The sequence below is a fragment of the Hyla sarda genome, chromosome 2 (assembly GCF_029499605.1).
Source record: "Hyla sarda isolate aHylSar1 chromosome 2, aHylSar1.hap1, whole genome shotgun sequence".
Taxonomy (NCBI): Eukaryota; Metazoa; Chordata; class Amphibia; order Anura; family Hylidae; genus Hyla; species Hyla sarda.
The window spans coordinates 154,827,462-154,853,664 of NC_079190.1; the positions used below are offsets into that span (position 1 = coordinate 154,827,462).

At 40.1% G+C, this 26,203-nt stretch overlaps 1 protein-coding gene across 1 annotated transcript in view; it reads left to right on the forward strand.

Annotated features, from left to right (window-relative positions):
- Positions 1 to 26,203, forward strand: part of GPC6 (glypican 6) — a 795,255-nt gene that overhangs the window by 179,808 nt on the left and 589,244 nt on the right. The window contains exon 2 of the mRNA XM_056555584.1: positions 23,867 to 24,025. Coding sequence (XP_056411559.1) covers positions 23,867 to 24,025 — 159 coding nt within the window. The remainder of the gene's footprint in view (positions 1 to 23,866; positions 24,026 to 26,203) is intronic.

Sequence of the window (26,203 nt, forward strand, 5' to 3'; positions counted from 1 at the left end):
CTTCTGAACCCTCTAGTGCACCCACAGAGCAATTTACATCCACATATGAGGTATTTCCTTACTCGAGAGAAATTGGGTTACAAATTTTGTGGTATTTCTCTTCTTTTACCCCTTGTAAAAATAAAAAAAGGGCTCTACAAGAACATGCGAGTGTGAAAAATGAAGATTTAGAATTTTCTCCTTCACATTGCTGCTATTCCTGTGAAACCACTAAAGGGTTAACAAACTTTCTGAATGTCATTTTGAATGCTTTGAGGGGTGCAGTTTCTATAATGGGGGTCATTTATGGGGTATTTCTCACAGAAAAGCTCCTCAAATCCACTTCAAACTTAACTGGTCCCTGAAAAATTCAGATTTAGTATTTTTCACGAAAATTTTACCTTGTCACCTCTCTGAAGGGTAAACATAACAAAAGCAGCAGGTTTCTAAACATATTTTAAAACAACAGGTACAATTTAAGTTTTTAATATTTACAGAAGTATGGAAAGAGGGTATGGAGTATGGAAAGAGGGCCAATTATGTTGACTTAATAGTCAAAGTAAATCTCTGCAGCTACTGTTGTAGTAACTCACACAGGATGGGTGCCCCTATAAATATGTGCAGAAAATAGAATAACAATATACAATCAAGAAATACAAAAAGGGTAATTTCAGTATACATGTTTACTTGGCAAAAAAACAAAAAGTATGGGAATCAGTCTTGCTGAGGTTTGCTTCATGCCACTTAAAATATTATCAACTACTTATCACTGTCTCCTCAGCAGAAAACTGTCACTATATAAAATAGCGGTGGATGTTAACAAAGTGACAGTTTGTAATCTGTTGCTAAGCAACATGAAAAGGAACAACAGAAAACACTTTAAATGGCAAATCTGAGCAAACTGAACCTATACTCTTTAATAGGATTTGACTGTGAATGGTCTGTGCAGCTGTCAGTGTGACAGGTTTAGAGAAATGGCTATATATTATATAGTTATATAATTTTGACTATAACAACTGGACATTTCTTTAAACTAGAGATTATTTTGTAATGTTAGCCACAAGTGCCACCCACAATATTCCAATTTTATGGGCCTACAAAGGCAATATTGCAGTAAAGCAGGCTTGTAACAAAAAAGGAAAAACAAAATTGGATGTTTGTAGAGAGAAGCTATGCAGCCAGCTTGCCACAGCTTTCCAGTGGCAAACATCTGATAAACTGATGACTAAATTTTTACATGCAATATGCCAAACTGGCATACATTGTCACCAAAGGGGTGTCCACCAACACCTGAACAACCAGGTTGATTAATGTATGAGCTGTGCCCTTTCTGTGGCAGACACCATCAGCCCAGAACCCATGGACTTCTGTGTCACTAGATTAGGCCATTGACCAGAATTAGTTCAGTTTTCCTTGAGTGTTCTGTGCTGTACCCCTTCTCTTGTAGCGTCAGAGAGAGTGCCTGATGCCACTGATTATACTGTCTGTAGTATGCAGGTATGTAGGCAATGTATGCTTTCTAATATGTATGCTGTACACAGTCAGGCACTCTGTGATAATTCACTACTCTCAGAACTGGCATACGTACCAGTGTAATAGTTTTACTGGAGCGTTATTATAGAGCGGTGAACAACCACATGGAAACTTTTGATAAAACTGAATCTCATGGATGGACTTTTAGTTAGTTTAGTCTGGACAAATAAGTTTCACTTCTAAAGAGCTCCAATTGCCTGAAAATTACCAGGATGACAGTCGGAGGTCTCTTAGGACTGTATCCATCTTTTCCAGGCAACTGGAGCACTTTGAAAGTGGAACTCATTTGGGTAGAGTAAACGGCTGATCTGTTCGATATTGTATTAGCTGGGACTGCTGGAATTTCACTCACCTCTGTGAACAAATTTCACTTGTTGCAGCCCGTAATGTGCTGGACAGAAGATCACTTGCATGTGTAATCAGCTGTTTCTCCATGTGAACATCTTAAAGGGGTACTTTATCCTTTGGATAGGGGAGAATATGTCTGATCAAGGGGGGTCCAGAACATGCATGTTCAAAATGACAGGATGCCAGCCCAGAGTTTGCGGGGGTCCCAGCGCTGGACCTCCTCTGATCAGACATCTTATCCCCTATCGTTTGGATAGGGGATAAATTGTCAAGGAGAGGATTACCCCTTTAAGTGCTTTCCTGAGGAAATCACTCAATGGTTGATACTAGTGATGAGTGGCAGTGACCATATTCGATTTTGCGAGATTTCGCGGATATATGGTCAAATATTGGTCCTATGTTCGCTAAATTCGCATATTCGCTATGTTCGTTCCCTTTTTTCATGTGAAAACTCATCATGAAATTTGCTTAGTGCGCATGCATGATTATATATTTCACCTAAAAGAAGGGAGGGATCAGTGCCCTCTGGAAGGGCCGATAGTCGTGAATATTTGCATATTCATATATACGAAATATTTGCCCTCCACACCGACTCACACAGTAAATAATATGGAAGCCTTCTTTGGACCACAACCTGTTGGACCTCATTGCTGTGATATGTACTGTGATATTCGCTGTAAAAAAATCACATTTTGAATATTCGTGGCCAACACTAATTGATACGGGCTCCTATCCTGTCACATACTTAGCGATTAAATCTGTAGGACTGGAGCCTGTATTAACTTATACGTTGTTTACATATTTACAGAAGGGAAACGGTGATAAAAAAATACACCAATCCATCAAGCTTAACCTATAACCCTACTGTAATCCAGAGTGAGGTAAAACATCCTTATGAGGCAGATGCCAGCTTTCAACACTGGGGAAAAAATCCTTCCTGACTGTAAATATAGAAACCAGAATAAAGTAGTAAAGGAAATCACTCATTGGTTACTAAATAGTGCTTGTTACACAGGTCTAGATTGTCATTGTATGATGGGGACCTGTAATAACCAATGGCTCTTCAGTAAAGAAAAGTTCTCATTGGAACACATGAAGTAGGAGGCCAGTACCCCTTATGTTTAATCCGAACTTGGCATGTGTCTTCTCATTGATTAACAAACAAGTAGATTTGGTAAGGTTAAAGGTTTTAAATGCTGTGCATGATATACTGACAACCTATTCAAGCCTTTGTATACTGCTGTTGGCATCTATGTTCTGGTGAACATATTCCCCTGATATAGTTCTGCCATTGATTCTCATTGAAAAACATAGGGGGAAGTTTATCAAAACCTATCCAGAGGAATAGTTGCTGAATTGCCCATAGAAACCAATCAGATCGCTTCTTTCACTTTTGGAAAGGCCTCTGAACAATGAAAGAAGCGATCTGATTGGTTGCTATAGGCAACTCAGCAACTTTTCCTCTGGACAGGCTTTGATATATGTCCACCTTACTCTTTTATACAGTGTTATTAATGAACATAATTAAGTGCATTTTCAGAGTTCAGACAATGGTGACATGAATGTTTCCCCAAAAAATATAAGCCAATAAGACACACTTTAGGTAATTATAGTCTCTGGTTATGTTAGTGTGAAGTATATGTTAAAAAATTTCCCAAAGCATATGCAACACACAGAGCCTCTTTTACTAAGAGTGTCAGGTTTTTACTAGTGTAAAATGTTGTTTCAGACTTGCAGGATTCCTCTCTATTTACTATGGGGAAAAGTCGGGAACATTTTCTGACCAGCTTTTTCTAGGGGGAAATTACCAACCATTTATCCACAGGATTTTAAGTAAATTTGATACTAAATAGTCAGGTTGTGAAACTCTTTTTGTACTGACCACGCCCCTTTGTAACAGACCCCGCCCCTTTGCAACAGATGCCGCCCCCTTTTTGGCTTTTCACTGTGCAATGTTTCAAACTCCCTCCACATGCACTGAAAAAAATCCATACAGAATTTAGAGCGGTGTTTACCAACAAGTGGGCCTCCAATTGTTGCAAAACTGTAACTCACAGCATTCCCAGTCATCCCTTTGCAGTCCAGGCATGCTAGAAGTTTTGGTTTTGCAACAGCTGGAGGCAAACTGGTTAGAGAACACTGATTAAGAGCATGCTGCCTATTATAGCAAGTTCATTATGTTGTGTACATATAGTACCCATATTGTCTCACTAGTAAGCAACGATAGTACAGTAGAAAGACTGATGGTGTTCTCTTTGACATAGAGGTTTGGCTACGTGACTTCTAGGAATGACAGGATAAGTAGCTTCTTATTGGTTGGAATAAGTCATGTGAGCTTTTGTATGCATTTTAGGACTTTTAGTTTCATGATATGAAATGATGATCATTGTGATTGAATGGCAGGATCATGAGATGCATGGTTTTTTAGTATATTTTATGCTTTTTATGTTTGGCAGCAGATTGTGATATTCTGGAGAAATATCATAGTCAGTTATAGATTTTATACTAATATTAAATCAATTGATTGCAGGAAAATTTGTATGGAATACATTGCTGGTGTACCCCAGAAAAAGCCTAATAGGACGATTCCCTGGGTTATGCTGTTAGGCTTCGTTTACACTGCTGTTCTGCTCCCCTTTCTGGGTCCATTTAGCTTATTATTTATTTATTTATTTTTTGCACCAAATAGACCAGTTTGTGTTGGAGCACAACTGACATCATGAGGTCTTGACGGATCCCATAGACTTAAATGGGGTCCAATGGGGAACCCCATTTACGGTAGTTGAACGGAGAAACAAAAAAAAAAAAGAAAATGCACTATTTTTTCTCCATTCAACTCCCGTTGTTCCGACAGACTGGCCGATGAGGGCTTATACACATTAGAGTTTTGCATACTTAAACCCTGTTGTCCATGAGGATTAACAGCTTCCAAATATCTTTTATTACCACCATCGATTCTTAATTATCATTGCATATAAGTCTAATGTTTTTTGTACTATACAGAACATATCTAGATATCTCTATTTTCCATTCGTATGTATATTGCCAAATGTGACATGATTTTTTACACTTTAAAAAAAGTAAAGTTTCGTGAAAAAACCTTTGAATATGATTCTTTGAAAATATATGGATTGATAGGGTGGAGAGGGGATACATAGCTCCATTCTGTGATGTTTATATCGTTTGTTGTCTTTCCTTGGTCCACAAGTTAACACCATACTGTGAATGGGCAACCAGACAACTATTAGTGTTAATTGTGTTGTATACATTTTGTTGTGTGCGCTGCATATCCTGTCTTATTCTTGCTTAAACAAAAGGCTGCATTTCCTGCATATGATAACCTATGTTCCATTTATAAAAATATGTTATTATGAATTCTACTAGGGTCTATAGCAATGGTTCTCAACATTTTTCACGACTGTACCCCCAAAGGATGAAAGTATGTCCACATGTACCCCTCGTGCGTAAATTCGTGTGGAACTTACGCACAAGGGGTACCCACGGACAAAATAAGTCATACTACTTATTTTCATAATGGCATGTGCTTACCTTTATACTAATGCAATACTTAATCCCCTTGTGCCATTATTCCCCCCTCCCTCTGTTCCCCTTTTTCCATTATCCCCCACCCCCTTCCATTTTAATCCCCCTGTGCCATTATTATCTGATATGGCAAAAAGAGATCATATGGAGGGGGGAATAATGGCGCAAGGGGATTAAGATGGAGGGGGAGGGGTAGTCATTACTGCCTCCCCCTCCATCTTAATCCCCTTGTGCCAATATGGCAAATGGGGATCAGAGGGGGGGCAGAATAATTACACAAGGGGATCAGAGGGAGGGGTGGAATAATGGCACAAGGGTATTAAGATGGAGGGGAGGAAGAGGGATAGTGGCACAAGGGGATTAAGATGGAGGGGAGGATAATCATCACCCCCTCATATTAATCCCCTTTTGCCATTATCCCTCTCCCCCTCTCCCTCTTCCTCATCCCCCCCCTCCAATCCCCCTGGGCTAATATATAAAATATACACATGCAAAAACCCTCCCTCCCATACACTTATTTGTTAGTTTTTTTTTTTTTTTACATTACCTGGCCGTTCGGAGGGTCCGCACTGACGTTTGACGTCCTCCTGCGCTGTGAGGCACCTCCGCGCAGTGTCAGGGGAGGTCACACGTCTCCCCAGCAACCACGCTACTCCCATACAGTAGCCGCAGCCGCAGCTTCGCTGTGCGCTGACAAATACTGGCCAATGTATGGCCGATATTTGTCAGTGCATTGGCGTACCCCCTTACCACCAGTTGAGAACCCCTGGTCTATAGTTGGATAATGGCTATATCCATAAGGTGCATATGAAATATCACTCCCCAGCACCAAAACTGGTAACACAAGGTGGGATTTCAATTGTATTGTATAAACCCTTATATTGTTCCATGTCCACAATATTTAATTTTTCAGTTTTTCGCATAATTTTCCATCTTTTTAGTCTCTATCTCTTTTTGTAAACTTAGTACTGTACTTTTATATATTAAAGTTAAAACTTTATATATGTTTGCCTAAGGAGAAGTTTCCACGCTTTTTTTTCCTGTGTTTTTTTGTGCGAAAAAAAATGCCAGAACAAATGCCAGAAAAAATGACAGAAAAAACGCCAGTGCTATTTCTTGCGTCTGACGTTTTTTTCCGGCGTTTTTGCATTTGAGTGGAAATTGCATTTTTGGCCCCTTTGGCGTTTTTATCAAAAATTGTTGGGTACCAAAAAATAAATAAATAAATCACAGGATGCAGTATGGATGGGGAAAAATTTATTAACAAAATTTTAATTTTTTTATAACAAACTTTTTATTGATTTTTAACAAAGTGTGTGTTTAATTTTTTCTCTCAATTTTTTTACATTTTTTAGGTAGTACTACTACTCCCAGCATGGAACAGACGGTTCCATGAAGGGAGTAGAAGTACCTGTACTAATAGACATATCGCCCCGGGTGTCACTCCTGACACCCGATGCGATTGTCCATAATATAGCAGAGATGCAGAGCGGCTCTGTACAGCTCTTGCATCTCTACACTATTACATCTACATTACTCATTCATATTTTCTGCCCAGAGGGGGGATTGGCCAGATGGTTGCAGCCAATCCCCGCTCTCAGAGGGAAATATGAATGAGTGATGTTCTATTCATATCACCGGCCAGCCGGAGTATAGTGCAGACATGTGATCGCAGGAGAAAGGCGCTCCATATCTCTGCAATAAATAGGACGGTCGCATCGGGTGTCAGGAGTGACACCCGCTGTGATCTGTCCTTAACTGCAGGTACTACTTCTCCCAACAGGGAGCACACTCTGCTGTGATCCTCCTGTATAATGTATAGATGCGGTTGCTCGCTCTTCTATAGTCCCCTGCCCTGAAGTATATATACACCTATTCAAATATGAATAGGTGTGTATGTATATATATATATATATATATATATATATATATATACGGCAGTGCAGGGGACCAAAGAAGAGCAGCCACCCGCATCTATAAATTATGCAGAAGGATCGCAACAGACTTGTGGCGATCTGTTAATTAGCACAGGTACTACTACTCCCATCATGAAACAGTGTGTCCCATGCTGGGAGTAGTAGTACTACCTAAAAAATGTTTAAAAAAGTGAAAAACACACACACTACATTTTTATTATTGTCGGCTAAATTTTTAGTGCCCTGCCCGCCCACATAAATTGATCCCTGTTTAAAAATTAATAAAAATGTTGTTATAAAAAAAGAAAAATTTTGTTCAATACAATTTTTTCCATCACTACTGTATCTTTTTTGTTATTATTTTTTAATGGTACCCTACAAATTTTTATTAAATAAGATATCTCTATCACTTTCTTGGATCGCTAAAGTCAAAAAAAATAAAAACCGCCTGCAAAAACACCAAAGTTAAAACCCACACGCATTTTTCTTGGCATTTTGTTTTTTTACTCCCATAGACTTCTATAGGAGAAAGAAACACCACGATTTCAGGGAAGTAAAACGCCATAGACCCAAGGTGCTGCAACTTTGCAAAACCGCCAAGGAGCTGAAAAACGCCAAAAAAGAGTGAAAAAAACACCAAAAGGATGAAAAAAAATGGCAAACTGAAAAATGCTAAGTGGAAAAAGAATTTAGCATTTTTTCATCGATTGATTTACTAACACCAACAGCTAACATCAATGAAAAAACACCATGGGGGCCGTTTTGGCGTTTTTTTTCCCCACCATAACGCCCCCAAAAAAACAACGGAAGGATAAGAATGAAGAGGAAAGCAAGATTACCGAAGAGCGGGGACAGGTATGTTTTATGAGCTCTAAGATCCAAGGTTGTTATTGGGGGGAAGTCCAGTGACATGCTTCGAGTCAAGAAATTTCTTGGTAACCATAGTAGGGACCAAATATCAAGCTCCAACATCATCTACTCAAATGTCACCCATTGTTTCACAGACCTGTGATGAAAACTGTCCAAGACTCTTGTGAGAATTGTCGCTAGATAATAAGAGGTAATATCAGGGAGGGCCAGGCCACCATCACCCTACCTTTCGAATTAAGATATGTCTGGCTATGACGGTGAGGATGACGGTGGGCCCAGACAAAGCCAGTCTGGAGCACAGAGACCTCACGGAAGAAGGAGCTAGGCAAATAAACCGGTATACCGGAAAAAAGATACAGTAGGCGTGGAAGCACATTCATTTTGAAAACATTGATCCTGCCCAGCCATGAGAAATCTCTGCGCTCCCACATGGCCAAGTACAAGCACAGCATTTGCAGGAGGAGAGGGAAGTTGAGGCAGTATGTGTCAGCCAAGTCCGCGGATACCTAAATATTTCAATGATCGTGGCTGCCATTTGAAAGAGTATGAAGATTTTAGAGCATGTAGGACATGGGTGGGAATAGTAATATTTAATGCTTCCTACTTGGAAGGATTGAGTTTGTAGTTGCTGTAACTAGAAAATCAGCATAGAGTGGTCAAGAGTGAAGGCAGGGACGTGTGTGGAGAGGACAGGAATAAAAGGAGGTCGTCGGCAAAGGCAAAGGTCGTTGCACGGTGGCAACGATATCCCCTGTATGTCAGGATGCTGCCATATATCTACAAGGAGGTGCTCCATACAGAGGACATATAGAAGTGAGGACAGGGGACAACCCTGCCTCATGCCATTATGGATATTAACCCCTTAAGGACCAGGCCATTTTACACCTTAGGACCAGAGCGTTTTTGAACATCTGACCACTGTCACTTTAAACCTTAATAACTCTGGAAAGCTTTTAGTTATCATTCTGATTCCGAGATTGTTTTTTTGTGACATATTCTACTTTAACATGGTGGTAAATTTTTGTCGATACTTGCATCCTTTCTTGGTGAAAAATCCCCAAATTTGATGAAAAAATTGAAAATTTAGCATTTTTCTAACTTTGAAGCTCTCTGCTTGTAAGGAAAATGGATATTCAAAAAAAAAATTTTATTCACATTTCCAATATGTCTACTTTATGTTTGCATCATAAAGTTGACATGTTTTTACTTTTGGAAGACACCAGAGGGCTTCAAAGTTCAGCAGCAATTTTCCAATTTTTCACAAAATTTTCAAACTCACTATTTTTCAGGGACCAGTTCAGGTTTGAAGTGGATTTGAGGGGTCTTCATATTATAAATACCCCATAAAAGACCCCATTATAAAAACTTCACCCCCCAAAGTATTCAAAATGACATTCAGTCAGCGTTTTAACCCTAACAATCTTCATTTTTTACACTCGCATGTTCTTGTAGACCCAATTTTTGAATTTTTACAAGGGGTAAAAGGAAAAAATGTATACTTGTATTTGTAGGCCAATTTCTCTCGAGTAAGCACATACCTCATATGTCTATGTAAAGTGTTCGGCGGGTGCATTCGGCTTTTGGAGGGTGCGTTTTTCTGAAATGGTTTTTGGGGGGCATGTCGCATTTAGGAAGCCCCTATGGGGCCAGAACAGCAAAAAATACCCACATGCATACCATTTTGGAAACTAGACCCCTTGAGGAACGTAAAAAGGAATTAAGTTAGCCTTAATACCTCACAGGGGTTTCCCGACTTTTGCATATGTAAAAAAAAAATGTTTTTCACTAAAATGTGTGCTTCCCCCCAAATTTCACATTTTTGCAAGGGTTAATAGCAGAAAATACCCCCAAAATTTGTAACCCCATCTCTTCTGAGTATGGAGGTACCCCATAAGTTGACCTAAAGTGCACTATGGGCAAACTACAATGCTCAGAAGAGAAGGAGTCATATTTGGCTTTTTGAGAGCAAATTTTGCTTGGGGGGCATGTCGCATTTAGGAAGCCCCTATGGTGCCAGAACAGCAAAAAAAAAAAACACATGGCATACCATTTTGGAAACTAGACCATTTGAGGAACGTAAGAAGGAATAAAGTGAGCCTTAATACCCCACAGGGGTTTCACGACTTTTGCATATGTAAAAAAAAAATAATAATTCACTAAAATGTGTGTTTCCCCCCAAATTTCACATTTTTGCAAGGGTTAATAGCGGAAAATACCCCCCAAAAATTGTAACCCCATCTCTTCTGAGTATGGAGGTACCCCATAAGTTGACCTGAAGTGCACTACGGGCGAACTACAATGCTCAGAAGAGAAGGAGTCATATTTGGCTTTTTGAGAGCAAATTTTGCTTGGGGGGCATGTTGCATTTAGGAAGCCCCTATGGTGCCAGAACAGCAAAAAAAACAACCACATGGCATACCAGTTTAGAAACTAGACCCCTTGAGGAACATAACAAGGAATAAAGTGAGCCTTAATACCCCACAGGGGTTTCACGACTTTTGCATATGTAAAAAAAAAATAGGGTTAATAGCAGAAAATACCCCCCAAAATTTGTAACCCCATCTCTTCTGAGTCTGGAAGTACCCCATAAGTGGACGTCAAATACACTACGGGAGCGCTACAATGCTCAGAAGAGAAGTCACATTTGCAAATTTTGCTGAAATGGGGGGGGACACGTCACATTTAGGAAGCCCCTATGGTGCCAGGACAGCAAAAAAAAAAACACATGGCATACTATTTTGGAAACTGCACCCCTCAAGGAACATAACAAGGGGTACAGAGAGCCTTAACACCCCACAGGTGTTTGATAAATATTCATGAAGTGGGATGTGAAAATGAAAAATTTTATTTTTTTACACTAAAATGCTTGGGTTACCCCACATTTTTCATTTTCACAAGTGGTAAAAGGAGAAAATGTCATTGTAAATGTGTAAATACATATCTTTGGAGTAAGGACATACCTAAAGTCTGGGCGTAAACAGCGTGCACACCGGTCTCAGAGGTGCCGGAGAGCAGTCAGGGTCCTTGAGCTTTGGCTTTCTTCTATGGAGCCAGAACAGTGGGACCCCCCCTCAAGGGGCATTACATGGAGTAAATAACTGGGGTACACTAAGTAACTAAAATGGGGTACAGTGGGACATAAAATTATAAAACAGATTATGTTCCCAGAATGATGACCCAGAGCATAGCCAAATCAAAAAAATATGCCCGCCCCAAACCCTATGCTCTGAATCATCATTCTGGAATGTGATATGTGTGGCCGTCCCTAACTTGTTGCCTCAAATGCGCACCCTGCTCAGGTGGAGAGAGAGCGCTGCGCATTTGAGACAACATAAAAAGTCCCCGATGATAGTGACTCAGTCAAAATACCCCCTGAGGTCTTATCAGTTTTTTTTTTTTTTGGGGGGGGGGATTAAATATTTTTGGGGCAATTTAGTGGTTTTATGGGGTTAAAACTTGGAATGTATTCTGGACTTGGTACATTTGGGTCAAATTGTGGAAAATTAAAATGAAGAGGGAAAATTTAGAACTCCATGGAAGTGTGATACTCCCTGAAGCAATCCTTAATGCAGAGGCCCGGATTATCTGGGCAAATGTCACATTGAGTGGTGGTGTCCTTCCGAATCCCCCTCTTGTAACACACTCTGCATCTTTTCTGGGCTCGTCCCTTCTTTCCAGTGTGGGGGACCTCACCTGGAAAGTGTTGGCCTGGGACGATCCTGGCACCTATTACTTCAGTTCCTTGGGAAGTCCGGCCTGCTCTTTGCCGGTCGCCAAAGATCAGGACCTTTAGGACTTCTTCTTGGAACTGGAGGAATGTCCCTGTGCTGCCAGCGTACTGGGACAGTACAAAAGAGTTGTACATGGCAACCTGTACCATGTAGACCGCAACTTTCTTGTACCATACCCGTGTTTTCCGCATGGCGTTATATGGCTTGAGGACTTGATCAGAAAGATCAACTCCCCCCATATACCGATTGTAGTCCAGAATACAATCGGGCTTGAGGACCTGTGTTGGGGTACCTCGTACAGGGACAGGAGAGCTGCCGTTGCCATGAATAGTGGTCAGCATAAGGACATCAATCTTATCCTTATCCTTGACCAGCAACAGGTTTTAATGGGCAAGGGCACGGGACTCACCCTTGGGAATAGGTGTCTTAACAAAATTTAGAGGGAGGCCTCTCTGGTTTTTCCGCACGGTCCCACAAGTGGACGTGGATCTGGCGGCAAGGGATGTGAACAGAGGGATGCTGGTATAAAAGTTGTCCACGTACACGTGGTAACCCTTATCCAGCAATGGGTGCACTAGCTCCCAAACAATTTTCCCGCTAACACCCAGAGTGGGGGAACAATCTGGGGGTTCAATACGGGAATCTCGTCCCTCATACACTCTAAACTTGAGAGTGTACCCGGAGGCACTCTCACAAAGTTTATAGAACTTCACGCCATACCGCGCCCGCTTCGAGGGAATATACTGGCGGAAGATGAGTCTCCCCTCAAAACTGATAAGAGACTCATCAACCAAGAGCTCCCTGAGGGGTACATAGGCCTCCAAAAATTTGGCCCCTAAGTGATCGATGACCGGCCTCACTTTGTAAAGCCGGTCATAGGCGGGATCACCTCGGGGTGGACATGCCTCATTATCTGCATAAGGCAGGCATTTCCAAATGGCCTTGAACCGCCTCTGTGTCGTGTAGTAGTGTGTGTGTGTAGGGTAGTGTGTGTGTGTGTGGCGGGGGGTTATGTACTGTGTGTGTGCTTGGTGTATACTATATATAACGGTGTGTGATTAGAAATCACACACCGTTATATGGGGGGAAAAAATGCTGCAGCCAAAAAAAAAAATGGGGGGGACTAATGCAGCGCCCTGAACCCCTAATAGGGCCGGGTCACACTGAAAAACTGCAAAAGACCCTTGGGGACCTATTAGGGGGTCAGTGGGGGAACTTTTTTTAAACTTTTTTTAACTTTATTTTTTACTATTTACCCTACCTTTCCCTGGGCTGTATGCTTTCCCTGATCTATGGGGGGCTTCTTTTCTTCTCTGGGGGCTCCGATCTCGGCAGAGGGGGGGTCCCAGGCTTCCTCCAGCAGCTCTGATCGCTGACTGAACTCAGCCAGCCGTGGGAGCTGCAGGAGGATGCTGTTAACTCCTACCCTGCCGGCTGCTATTGGCTGGACGATCGTCCAGCAAATAGCAGCGATCCTGGAGGGTGGCGAAATCGCCACCTCCCCATAGATACAGTGGGTGATAGGGGGTGTATCATACACCCCCGATCACCTTGTATCTCCGGGTCAGCGGGTCACACGTGACCCGCATCGCCGGAATAGCCGCAAATTGCATGTGTGAATTCACATGCGATTTGCGGCGATCGCCGACATGGGGGGGTCAAATGACCCCCCTGGGCATTTGCACGGGATGCCTGTTGAATGATTTCAGCAGGCATCCCGGTCCGTTCCCTGCCCGGCACACGGCGGGGACCAGAACTGCCCATGACATAACTGTACGTCCTTGGTCCTTAAGACCCAGGGTGTCGGGACGTAACATTACGTCATGGGTCCTGTAGGGGTTAAAAGAAGTGGAGAGCTGGCTGTTAACATGAATCTGGGCTTGGGGGTTGGAGTACAAAGCCAGTATCCACGCCATCATCACATCTCCTAGGCCAATTTGTGATAGGGTAGCCGCCAAGAAGTCCCAATCCACCCGGCCAAAGGCTTTCTCTGCGTCCAGGGACAAAAGCAACAGTGGAACATTATGACGATATGCATAATGTATGGATGAGAAAGCTCACAGGGTGTTATCGCTAGCCTCTCGTCCGCGGACAAAGCCTACCTGATCCGGGTGAATAAGGGAGCCCATATGTGTCGCTAGCCTGTTCACTAGTAATTTAGCAAACAACTTGGCATCGGTGTTGATGAGGGAGATTGGCCTATAGCTGGGACAGAGGAGAGGGACGTTACCATCGTTGGGTATTACAGTGACAAAGACCCGCATGAAGGAAGGGGGGAGAGAGGATTTAGATGAGACAGTATTAAAGGCCATGAGGAACGGAGAGAGCAATTCACTCTTGAGAGTTTTGTAAAATTTTGCTTTATATCCGTCCGTTCCCGGGCTTATACCAACTAACAAGGCAGTAATTGCCAACTCCAGCTCCTCAGGGGAGAAATAGGATTCCAGCATTGCTGGGCTGGTGTTGTAGTTTTGCAACAGCTGGAGGCACCCTGGTAACAGTAACAGAAACAGTGTGTAGTGCAACAGTGTTAGCACAAGGACCAATAAAAACATTTGAATGTATTCTTTACTTTCGTTTACGGATAACGAATGCATTCGTTATTTACCGCATGCATTTGGTAAATAACGAATGCATTCGTTATTTTGCTATTCGTATTATCATGGCTATTCGAGAATGTTCAAAATATGTTTTCGTGCATTCGGATGGGTCCGAATACCCGAAAATGGTAAAATTCGGTAAATTAGACATTCATGCCGAAACGAATTGCACATGTCTATCATATATCATGTGCATTTTTTCCTAATATTTTCCTTGGCATTAATATTAACTTATTTATCTTCAACTTGTTTACTTCAACTTCTTCCTCTTTCCTCCAGCCTTGTTCTTGCATCAGGTGCAGTTCTGACCACAGGCCCAGTCTTCAGTTACTTGCGTAAGCTGGTATATTGAATAAGGGTGATAATGTTTTTCTGCAGCATTTGATTTATTAGCAATAGCAATATGTTTGTGTATTTCAATATATAGAACAGTCCCCCTAAAAACATTATAACACTTCATCTTTCCCTACTATAAGTTCTGCCTTACAGTCTCAGGTTTAGGTGGGAGAGGGGTATGGGGTGCTTCACTGATTTGAGACAAGTGGCTCCTTATGAACTACCCCCCTTTCTACCCAGACTTATCCTTCACCTGAGACTTCTATATTAGCCCTACACTAGAGGACTTTCCATTGAATTATTCTGATACCAGACAATTGTTCTCAGGGGGGAACATTGAGTCAGTAATACTTGGGTCTGATGTACGGATCATGTCTAGGTAAGTTGAATCTGTGGGGGCAATGTCCACATACATTGCTCCTGTTAGTATGGCTGCTTCTACAGTGGAGGCAATTGTTTTCTTTACACAAAGGACTACACAACATCCAATCATTACTCCCATGACAATGAAAACCACCAATATAATTACTACCTGTAGGAGCCATTTTTACCAGTCTCCTAAACATGAGAAATATTGATTCCAGGGGTCACTTATTCATGAATTCTTCTTCAATTCTATTGGCAAATCCTCTAATTTCTTCATGGCCTTTGTAACCTTACCATTTAGACCAGTATTACCTGGTATGTATGTGCAACATGTTTCACCTGTCATTTTACATACTCCTCCTTTTTCTGCCAATTCCTTGTGTAGGGCCATTCGATTTTGAAATGTCATAGTGGATGCGGCACTTAGTTGTTTGGCTTGACATTTGAGAGCATACACTGAAATTTATGAATCTCTGCTGGTTATAATAGATATAATTAATCCAATCTACATTCTTGTTTATGAAAATCTGGGGTATTATAGACTCAAATCTGGCTTTTACTTGATCTCTAGCTTTACGTACATCTAAGACCCCCCTTGGGACTCCTATAGCATCAATATTCACATGGTGGTCAAGGCTCCCAGGAGGGGCTGCATGCTCACTTCTGGAGTGTGGTTCAGATTCCTCTGTAAGCTTGGTAGTGAACATGTGTATGGGCAGAAGAGACTTGGCTAATGTGCATTCTCCAGTCCAGTTCCCTTCTAATCAGGTTCTGAGCTTCATATCCCCAAGAATCCCATACCTTACGGTAGTTAACATATACTGATCCCACTGGCTAGGCCTATAATTTCTATATGTTTACACCAAGTATTCCTTTTCCTTATAACATTATCACCCACTAAGATGTTTATTTCACCCTGCTATTTGTACAGGACACCAATGTTCCCCCATTGATTCTCCTCATACAATGTCACATTCTAACAATCCGTTGTGATTATATTTTCCTCTGGAACAACCATGGTTATGTAAAGACATAGATTTAACAGTTATCAGAGAAAATATCTTAGATACATCTATATGGGATCATCATATCTAGACGTCTCTTTCCTGACACTCAATCATGGGTTTAGGGAACTGGGTAACAATTACAGAATCTGCACTAGGCACAACTTTACAAAAGGTTCCTAATTATATTCTTTACTGTATCTATAGTTAGGGAATCAGTACAGTCAGACAAGGACATACTTATGCAGTATTGGTCCACCTTAGGCAGTTAGATGAAGTCAACTCATAGTCTCTGAAACAGGTAAGATGATTATGGAGTGTGTTGGTCAGGTATCTTTAATGTTTTACCTAGGTCATAACAGATGCAAACAATGAAGTCTGTACAAACCTTCTTTCTTCATTGTTGAATCCTTAGGCTAAACAATATACGGACATTACTACACACATAGCTCCCTTCTGCTTAGTTTATGGGGCCATATATGTTACCATGGGGTACAAGAATGTTGGCACACACAGTTTCTTACCAACTCTCGAGATGCCGTCTTTGCCCTGTACCACCTCTTTCTTCTCCCATTGGTCTCTCTCAGCATGCATTGCTGCTTCCTGTAAGAGACCTAACAAGACAGATCCACACTCCCCATCCACCTGTACACTCTTTACCATAACTGTGGGAGGACAGGGGCACTGCAGCCTTGGCAGCCTTCTCCACCATCCAGTCCCCTTGGCTTCTGGATTGTTTCCTTCATGTGGGTCTGAATTTGTATGATGCCCATTTTCTCTGGCAGCTTTATGACTTTGAACACTTGAATTACAAACTACAGATTCTACATTTGATTGGTTTGCCCAAAGATTCAAGAAAACCTTTACTTCAATAGGCCCATACTTGTGGGCAGTAATAAAAGTGTACCTGTACTCATTATTTCTTACCTTCATATATCTTACACATCTCAGTGAATATCTTCAACTCTACTTTCTGAACCAACAGCTCAGATCAAGTGGTTTATTGAAGTAGAACTTAATTCTGTGTGTGGTCACCATATATCCTGTCTTATGTATTATATCTTTGCATCACTTGGAGCAAACTTACATTTACAACTCAGCATCAACCTTGGATTCTCTGATATCTTATCATGGCTCATGAATTGTTATCCTCATAAGTTATAGACAATTTAATTATAATCTGATAGTAGCAAAGCTACCAAAGAACTGTCTTATTTTTCCGCGTCTTTAGATTACACTAAATTATCATTATAAAGTTATCCTCTCACAATTGATGTTGTTCAAATAAATGCAATGTAGAATGTATAGGTATATCACATTGTGTGTGCAGGTACTATAAACATACTCAATTTCAAACAGTAGATATATATTTCCTTCAAGTCTAATGTGGCTTTGTGTGTCAGAAGAAGAGGGTGTCATTCACCCTATAAAGCCCAACTTTCTCCTCCCACTCCTATACGTCACTGGTCACCGCTCCTTTGAGTCTGGGTTTTGGTTTTCCCTTAGGTTTGGTCAGTCTTTAATAACCCTCTTCAACTTGTTTACTTCAACTTCTTCCTCGTTCCTTTAGCTTTGTTCCTGTGTCAAGCGCAGTTTTGACCGCAGGCACAGTCTTCAGTTACTTGAATAAGCTGGTATATTGGATAAGGGTAATAATGGTTTTCTGCAGCATTTGATTTATTAGCATTAGCAATATGTATGTGTATTTCAATGTATTGATCAGCAATCAGAATCATCATAATCATCCTTAACAGTTTCAGTGGAGGGAAAGAGGCTCATCAAGTCACCGCACAGAATGATGTTACCAGTGGCGAGGGCAGTAAGAGCATCGAGCATGTGGAGAAAAAAAGGTACCTGCGACTGCTTGGGTACATAGATGGAAGCTATGGTTAATCGTTGGTCAGCAATTGTACAGCTAATAAAGACATATCTAGCATTAGGGTCGGTCAGTGAGGAGGTGACAGTTATAGGAAGTGATCTGTGAAAAGCGACAGACGCCTTTCGTCCTGGCTTCAGGATTGGTACTGTGAAACCATTTTGAGAAATACCGGGTATTGAGATTGGGGAGATGACCATCTTTAAAGTGTGTTTCCTGTAGAGTAAGAATGTGAACCCTCTGCTTTTGGAAAGAGTAAAGGGTCTGAGCCCATTTTTCAGGGATATTGAAACCCTTCACGTTGAGGGATGCTACTTTGATATCAACTGCCACAATGATTGGTGGGGGGAATGGAAAGTGGCAGCGTTTTTCTGTCGGCTTGTGTACTGTTTTTGGGGTGTGCATAACTCATTTGGGGTAAGTGTGTGTGGTAAGTGTGTGGGTAAGTGAGTGTGGAAGCAGAGTACCTCTTTATAGTCACATCCCGAGGTCACATGTGCAGGGACGACCAAAGAAGGTCGGGACACAAGGACATACGAACAGTGGTTGGTAAGAAAATTTTGAGGGAGTCGCATGCTTAGGGAACAGCAAACATGACATCAAACACCTAAATGTCTTTATGTTCCTCTAAGCTGATGTGTTCTATTATTGTGTTTTCACAATCATAGAAGCACATATGTCTACAGGTTTGTTTATTTCCCTTAAATGATTTTTCCTATAACAAATAATACTAAGTCTATATCTTGGGGAATACCCTGTCCCTGGTGTTAGCTTTTCTACTTGCCCTTTTCCGTTCTTATTTAATTACTGGTTCTCTGGAGTTTTAACAAACCTCATATATTCCTCTGGCCTAATTCCTGGTAATACTTAAATTTTGAAAGCAATAGGTACAATCTCTAATTAATTGAGCGTTGACACATTTAAAACCACACTGGGATTTTCAGCAGGGTCTATTCATAGCTCAGTAGATTTAGGTTGTATTACCTTTTAATAGGCCAACTAAGTGATTAGTCTCCATTTTCACCTTTTACTTAATAAACCCCCTTGCACTTTTTGCAAACTATATGTTCGCAGTTCATATTGCCCACCCTTCATGTGCCAGTCTGTATATTGAATACAATGTTTTAATTGCATAGCTTCTCCAATAAGTAATACTGTGACTGCATTAGTTTATGTCTCATTTTAAGGCTCTGTTCAGACGTTGCGGTACCGCAACTAATTACAACATGAGTTTTTGATGTGAATGGCTGAAATGTTGGTAAAAAAATGTGCAGTTTTTTAAAGAGATTTCAGCCATTCACAGCAAAAATGCACACAGTACTGCGAAGTGTGAACACAGCTTAAGTGCTGCCTGCTTCAGTGTGTCTTCATTGAAAATATGTAAGGTAACATTATTATAGTTATTTTTAAATTAACCAATAGAAAAATTATCCCAGCTTTGCTAATTGCACATGTGAATAGCCAACAAATGATGTATGTAAAAGCAATGTAAAGCAAGTCAATGATAACAGATTTGCAACACCACAAATTGGTCTAGTAGAAGATGACATATCCATCAAGGTGCAATTTTTACGGTTGCTAAACTTGATTCAGACTCCAGTGTCAGATGCTGTGGAAAACTATTGATTGTGAAGAGAAGAGAGTGTGACACATGATATCTAAGTTCACTTGCTGTAACTGAACACTTGAACTATCATAATGGAGCATTCACCCAAAACATACTATGAATAATCATCCATTCTGACGTACTCGTGCATAGCAAGCATTTAAGGTTCTTTTATTTTCTATATACATCAGTTAAAAATTTGAATTTACCTTCTTATAACTTGTTTCAAAATAAAATATGGATTTTCTTCATTAGAATATTGAAGGATACGAATTAAATGGATACATGCATAGATTTTAACTATTTGATCCTGATGGACAAATGTAATCTTCTAACTTATTGCTTGACATCTTGGTCTTGGATAATTTAAGGAATTATTAAAAGACTTAAACATTTTGAATTATTTTAATATGATTTGTAATATGAAATAAGGCTTACTGAATCCAAAATGTTACTGAATTAATGGGTTATATTTTAAACAATAAAATCCTATTTGGATATATATTTTTATTTAAAAAAATATTAATTATATATGGGAAATAGTTTGAAACGGTTAATTGGGGGAGCAGACATGTTTGGGCAATTGTTTATTATTACATATATAATTATATTGTAACTACCATTTAATTGGGAAATTGGGAAAAAATAAGTATTTATTCAAGAAAGCATAAAATAATAATAATATAATAATATATTTACTAATATAAATTATGTTATTTGCCCCTCTCAAGATTAAAGTTAACAAAAACTGACAGTTTAAATTGCTGGGAAAGGTGACTAAAAATACACAAAAATACTGCCATAAGACAAAAAAAAACCTTGTGTGAAACCAATGCTTTACGACTGGAATTTGTGATGGATATTGTCCAAGGACTGTCTGTCACTGTTCTCTGTTAAATATTATTTGGTATATATTTGCTGTCGATTCAACCTCTGTGAATGATTCACAAGGACAGCTGGGTCAGAGTGTGTTGAAAATAAATGGTACCTCTGGGAAGCCCAATAACAGAACAGTTAACCAATTATCAGCTTTTTGCAGGACAGTCAATTTCTAAGTTATCATATATTTATTACATAGATTTTTCGAGATATAGAATGTAAAGAAATATTTTCCTTCCTAGTATATTTACACCTTATACAAAGCTATAGTATCATATTTGTAAAATGTACTTAACTAATTTGTAACTGTAAAATATACCACCCTGTGCATGCAAGTGTTAAGAGCATTGGGGCAGATTTATCAAAACCTGTGCAGAGAAAAAGTTGACCAGAGGCATTTTCAAAAATAAAAGAAGCAATCTGATTGGTAAATATGGAAAACTGGTCAACTTTTTTTCAGCACAGGTTTTGATAAACCTCCCCCATAGTGTTCTATAAGAAACATAGGGGAAGATTTATCAAAACCTGTGCAGAGGAAAAGTTGACCAGTTGTCCATATTAACCCTTTAACGACGCAGGACGTATATTTACGTCCTGCGCCGCCTCCCGCGATATGAAGCGGGGTCGCGCTGCGACCCCGCATCACATCGCGTCGGTCCCAGCGCTCATCAACGGCCGGGACCCGCGGCTAATACCACACATCACCGATCGCGGCGATGTGCAGTATTAACCCTTTAGAAGCAGCGGTCAAAGCTGACCGCAGCTTCTAAAGCGAAAGTGAAAGTATCCCGGCTAGTCAGTCGGGCTGTTCGGGACCACCGCAGTGAAATCGCGGTGTCCCGAACAGCTTGCAGGACACCGGGAGGGCCCTTACCTGCCTCCTCGGTGTCCGATCGACGAATGACTGCTCCGTGCCTGAGATCCAGGCAGGAGCAGTCAAGCGCCGATAACACTGATCACAGGCGTGTTAATACACGCCTGTGATCAGGATGAGAGATCAGTGTGTGCAGTGTTATAGGTCCGTATGGGACCTATAACACTGCAAAAAAAAGTTTAAAAAAAGTGTTAATAAAGGTCATTTAACCCCTTCCCTAATAAAAGTTTGAATCACCCCCCTTTTCCCATAAAAAAAAATAAAACAGTGTAAATAAAAATAAAAATAAACATATGTGGTATCGCCGCGTGCGTAAATGTCAGAACTATAAAAATATATCATTAAATAAACCGCACTGTCAATGGCGTACGTGCAAAAAAATTCCAAAGTCCAAAAAAGGGTATTTTGGTCACTTTTTATACCATTAAAAAATAAATAAAAAGTGATCAAAAAGTCAGATCAAAACAAAAATCATACCAATAAAAACTTAAGATCACGGCGCAAAAAATGAGCCCTCATACTGCCCTGTATGTGGAAAAATAAAAAAGTCAGAAGAGGACATTTTTAAACGTATAAATTTTCCTGCATGTAGTTATGATTTTTTCCAGAAGTACGACAAAATCAAACCTATATAAGTATGGTATCATTTTAACTGTATGGACCTACAGAATAATGATAAGGTGTCATTTTTACCGAAATATGCACTGCGTAGAAACGGAAGCCCCCAAAAGTTACAAAATGGCATTTTTTCTGCGATTTTGTCGCACAATGATTTTGTTTTCCGTTTTGTTGTGAATTTTTGGGTAAAATGACTGATGTCACTGCAAAGTAGAATTAGTGACGCAAAAAATAAGCCATAATATGGATTTTTAGGTGGAAAATTGAAAGGGTTATGATTTTTAAAAGGTAAGGAGGAAAAAACGAAAGTGCAAAAATGGAAAAACCCTGAGTCCTTAAGGGGTTAACCAATCAGATCACTTCTCTTATTTTTGAAAATTTCTTTGAAAAATAAAATAAACAATCTAATTGGTTGCTATGGGCAACTGGTCAACTTTTCCTCTGTACAGGTTTTGATAAAGCTCCCCAGTGGGACACTCTTTTCACCCTTTAGGATTCTCTTGAATGAAAATCTGGACTTCATTGCAGGGGCTGCCAGAGTAATACCTCTAGGAGTGGTCCCAGTTTCAGTGGTCACTGGCCATAGGGCATATGAGACAGTGAATTGTCTTTGTACAGGCTGAGTTCTGGACAAGTGGAGTACTTTTGTGGTCATGTACAAGCAAAATAAGTCAGGATGGGCAGTACAGGTTTGTAGTTGACATCACGATTCCGTTCCCATGTGACGTTATGCCCGCCCCCTCAATTCGAGTCTATGGGAGGGGGCATGATGGCCATCACGCCGCCTCCCATAGACTTACATTGAGGGGGCGGGGCCTCCAGTGCTGCGGAGAGGTCACAAAGGTGGATGCTGAATGACAGATTGCAGGGTTCCCCAGAGGCGGGACCCCCGCTATCAGACAGGGCCGGAGTACCCCTTTAAATAAATGAGGTGCGACGTGGATCCGGTGGGGATACGGCAGCGGCTGGTTTTTATCTTCTGTGCCGACTGCTGTATCCCCAAAATGCTGATGAACTGTACATCAAGCCTTATACAAAAATCTTACACTACCTTAATATGTTCATATTTAAGCTTCTGTATGAAAAAACACATATTCTATCCATGCAATTTTGCTGAACCAACGTAGATAATAATAGAAACCTATAATAATCTAGGCTTAGTATAGAGGTATCATAAGTGTGCAGCACAGATCACATACATAGTTATTTTTTTTTTTACATATACAAAATAATGAAATTAGTGTTCATCTGCAAAAAAAAAAAATTTGATATTTAAATGAAGCCTGTAAGCAGGAAAAGATGGGTGTAAATAAGCACATGACTAGATGGGGATAGTCATCCAGATTCCAGGCCTCCATTTTTTTTTACTCCTGTACTTTCCCAGTACTGAGATATAAGCCTTTTTGTTAATATGTAAATGAGGCTCCAATGCCCAGGGGGTGTTTCTCTGCATGACAAGAGTTCAGGCATGTCCAGCCCATCTCCTTTTTATCTCCACCCACCAGCCTACTTGCATCCACCTACCCTGTTTAACAGACAACCATAAGATAAAGTAGAGATGGGCTGGACTTAAAATGAATTTTAACATGCTGGAGAACGCCCTCTGGGCACTTGAGCCTCATATACATATTAATATCTCATCGCTGGAATTCTGATGACTAGCTTTATCTAGCCATGTGTTATTTTAAACCTTATTTTCCTGCTGAAAGGTCCGCTGTGTGTGACATATAAAATACTTAAAAAAGGCTTTTCTAAACATAAATTTCAGTTTTTTTTTTATCTTGCAGGGGAGCATCTACGAGTATGTCCTCACGAAGATACATGCTGCACAACTAAAATGGAAAATAAACTTAGTCAGCAAAGCAAATTGGAGTTTGAAAATTTAGTCCAAGAAACAAGTCATTTTGTCCGCTCCACCTTTATATTGTGGCACAGAAAGTTTGACGGTAAGTTTTTGGCAACAGAATCATTTTTAATATGTAATTTAATGTGGATTTATTAATATATAATTAATCCAGAATCATTTTTCTTTTATTGATAAACATCAAAGTTAACCTGTCATCAGTTTCATGCTTTCCAAACTTGTACTCGTACAACCATCCATGATTCAGTAAAAAAGTACTGTTCCTGTTTCACGCTACCCATGTTTTGGGCAGCACTACACTGATGACAGGTTCCTTTTAAGGATTTTTTGGATGGGTAGAAAGCATATTAACATTTTTTTTTTTTTCTAATCAGTATAGTCTCTTTTTATTAGTTGCAAAAATGTGATTAGGTGCAAAGTCAGTTCTCCTCAGTTTAATAGTATCAAATATTATGCAAATCATGTTGGAAACTGCACAGAACCAAGCAGTATCCAATCATGGGATTCCCTTTGGAAATGCACTGCCGTCTATGAGACAGCACATTTCCAAATGGTCCTAGTGCCCTCTGAATTATTAAAATGTGCAAAATGTCGCTCCATGTTTGCCAGGCAGACATTCCATGTGAACCCGGCCTCAGTGTAGTGATTTCATACCTCTTGACATGGTTTGTAGAGACATACACCTGAGCTGCAGGTGTCTAATTTACCTGCATACTGTCAACTACCTCACAAGGCTTACCTGTCATTACTTGTGAGGCTAGGCTCACACATAGTATTTTGTTTAGTTTTTGGTCCTCATTTCGGAGCTCATTTTACTCAATATTTTTAGTTAAAATCAGGAATTAACGATTTAGCTTATTACATTTTACATCCTGTTTTTCGCATTTACTCTATGAGGTCAAATAAATGAAAACCACTATGTTTGGTCATTTGGACACACTTTGGTGCGTGTCCAATATACCAAAAGTATCCGACATCCGAAAAATCACATTCAGGAACGTGAAAAGTTTACATAAAAGAATTTTTTCTTTGCAAATACAGTACTCTTTACAAAGGAGAGATGGATACTATTTCCCCTAAGAAATTCTTATTTACTTATCACTTACACCTATCTAAGCAATCCTCAGTTGCTTGACCTGTCTTATGTGATTGTTCACACAATTGCTGTGATGGGTAGAAGCATCACAACATGACTTTTCACAGAACTTATGTAGGTTTAAAAAAAAAAAAAAAAAGGCAAAAGAATAAGAATGCTTTATATTGTTGGCAAAATATTACAAGGATATACAAACAAAAATATAAATAAGCCTCTGTAACATAAGACCTAATGACTTTAAATAGGATTTTTATTTATTTATTTTAAAAAATCTGGCAAGAATAAAATAAAAAATAAATGAATAAAAACCCTGGACTTACCTTCCGCCGTTCCCCCGTTGCCTCAGAAATTCAGTTTGTTTTCTATGTGCTATGTCTTCCATCTAAATGAATGGGACATTTTGAAGGAACATTGTAAGAAGAGATTGCCAAATCTTCTTTTCAGTAAAATGCCAGACAATAAAAAGGATAGTATAAAAGGAACAATAGTATGCAGGGATATGCACAGACAGTTTGTAGGGACAGGGGTTGAAGTGAACAAAAAAGGGCAAATCTCATAATTATTGATTTCAATGCCCACATAATACCAGACTGGCACTGTCCAGTACGACACGACCCCCACCCCCCCACCCCCCCAGTAAGCTATCAGACGTATAGACAAGCAGCTGGCACTGCCTTTTCCTTAATTGTGTTGCAATGCATACAATGTATACATCGCCGCTCACCAGGGAGCATGCTGAATTTTAAATAATACCTTCACACCCTGACGACATATTACTACAGCAGTTTCTAAATAACACTATCATACTGTTAGGAAATAAGAACCACTATACAGAGACCAATATCACCAGTAACATACACAGACTAATATCCCCCTAACTGTGCCCACATAGAGGCACTACAGGCTTTTTAAAAGGGTTTAAGAAAGGGTAATAAATAAAAGTCCCAAAAAATTATAAAAATCCCACTTACTCTCCTACCAATGCCGCATTAAGACTGCTTAGGGTTCAGTCACTCAGAAGAGCATAGGATCATCTCCTGCAGGCTGCTCGTGGTGACATCATGTCAATTCATGTGGCCTGAAGCATAAGCCTGCGCCTCTGTGCTAAGGTATAAATCTTCTTAAATCTGGTATTTAAATCTTCTTAAATCTGGACTCCCTGCT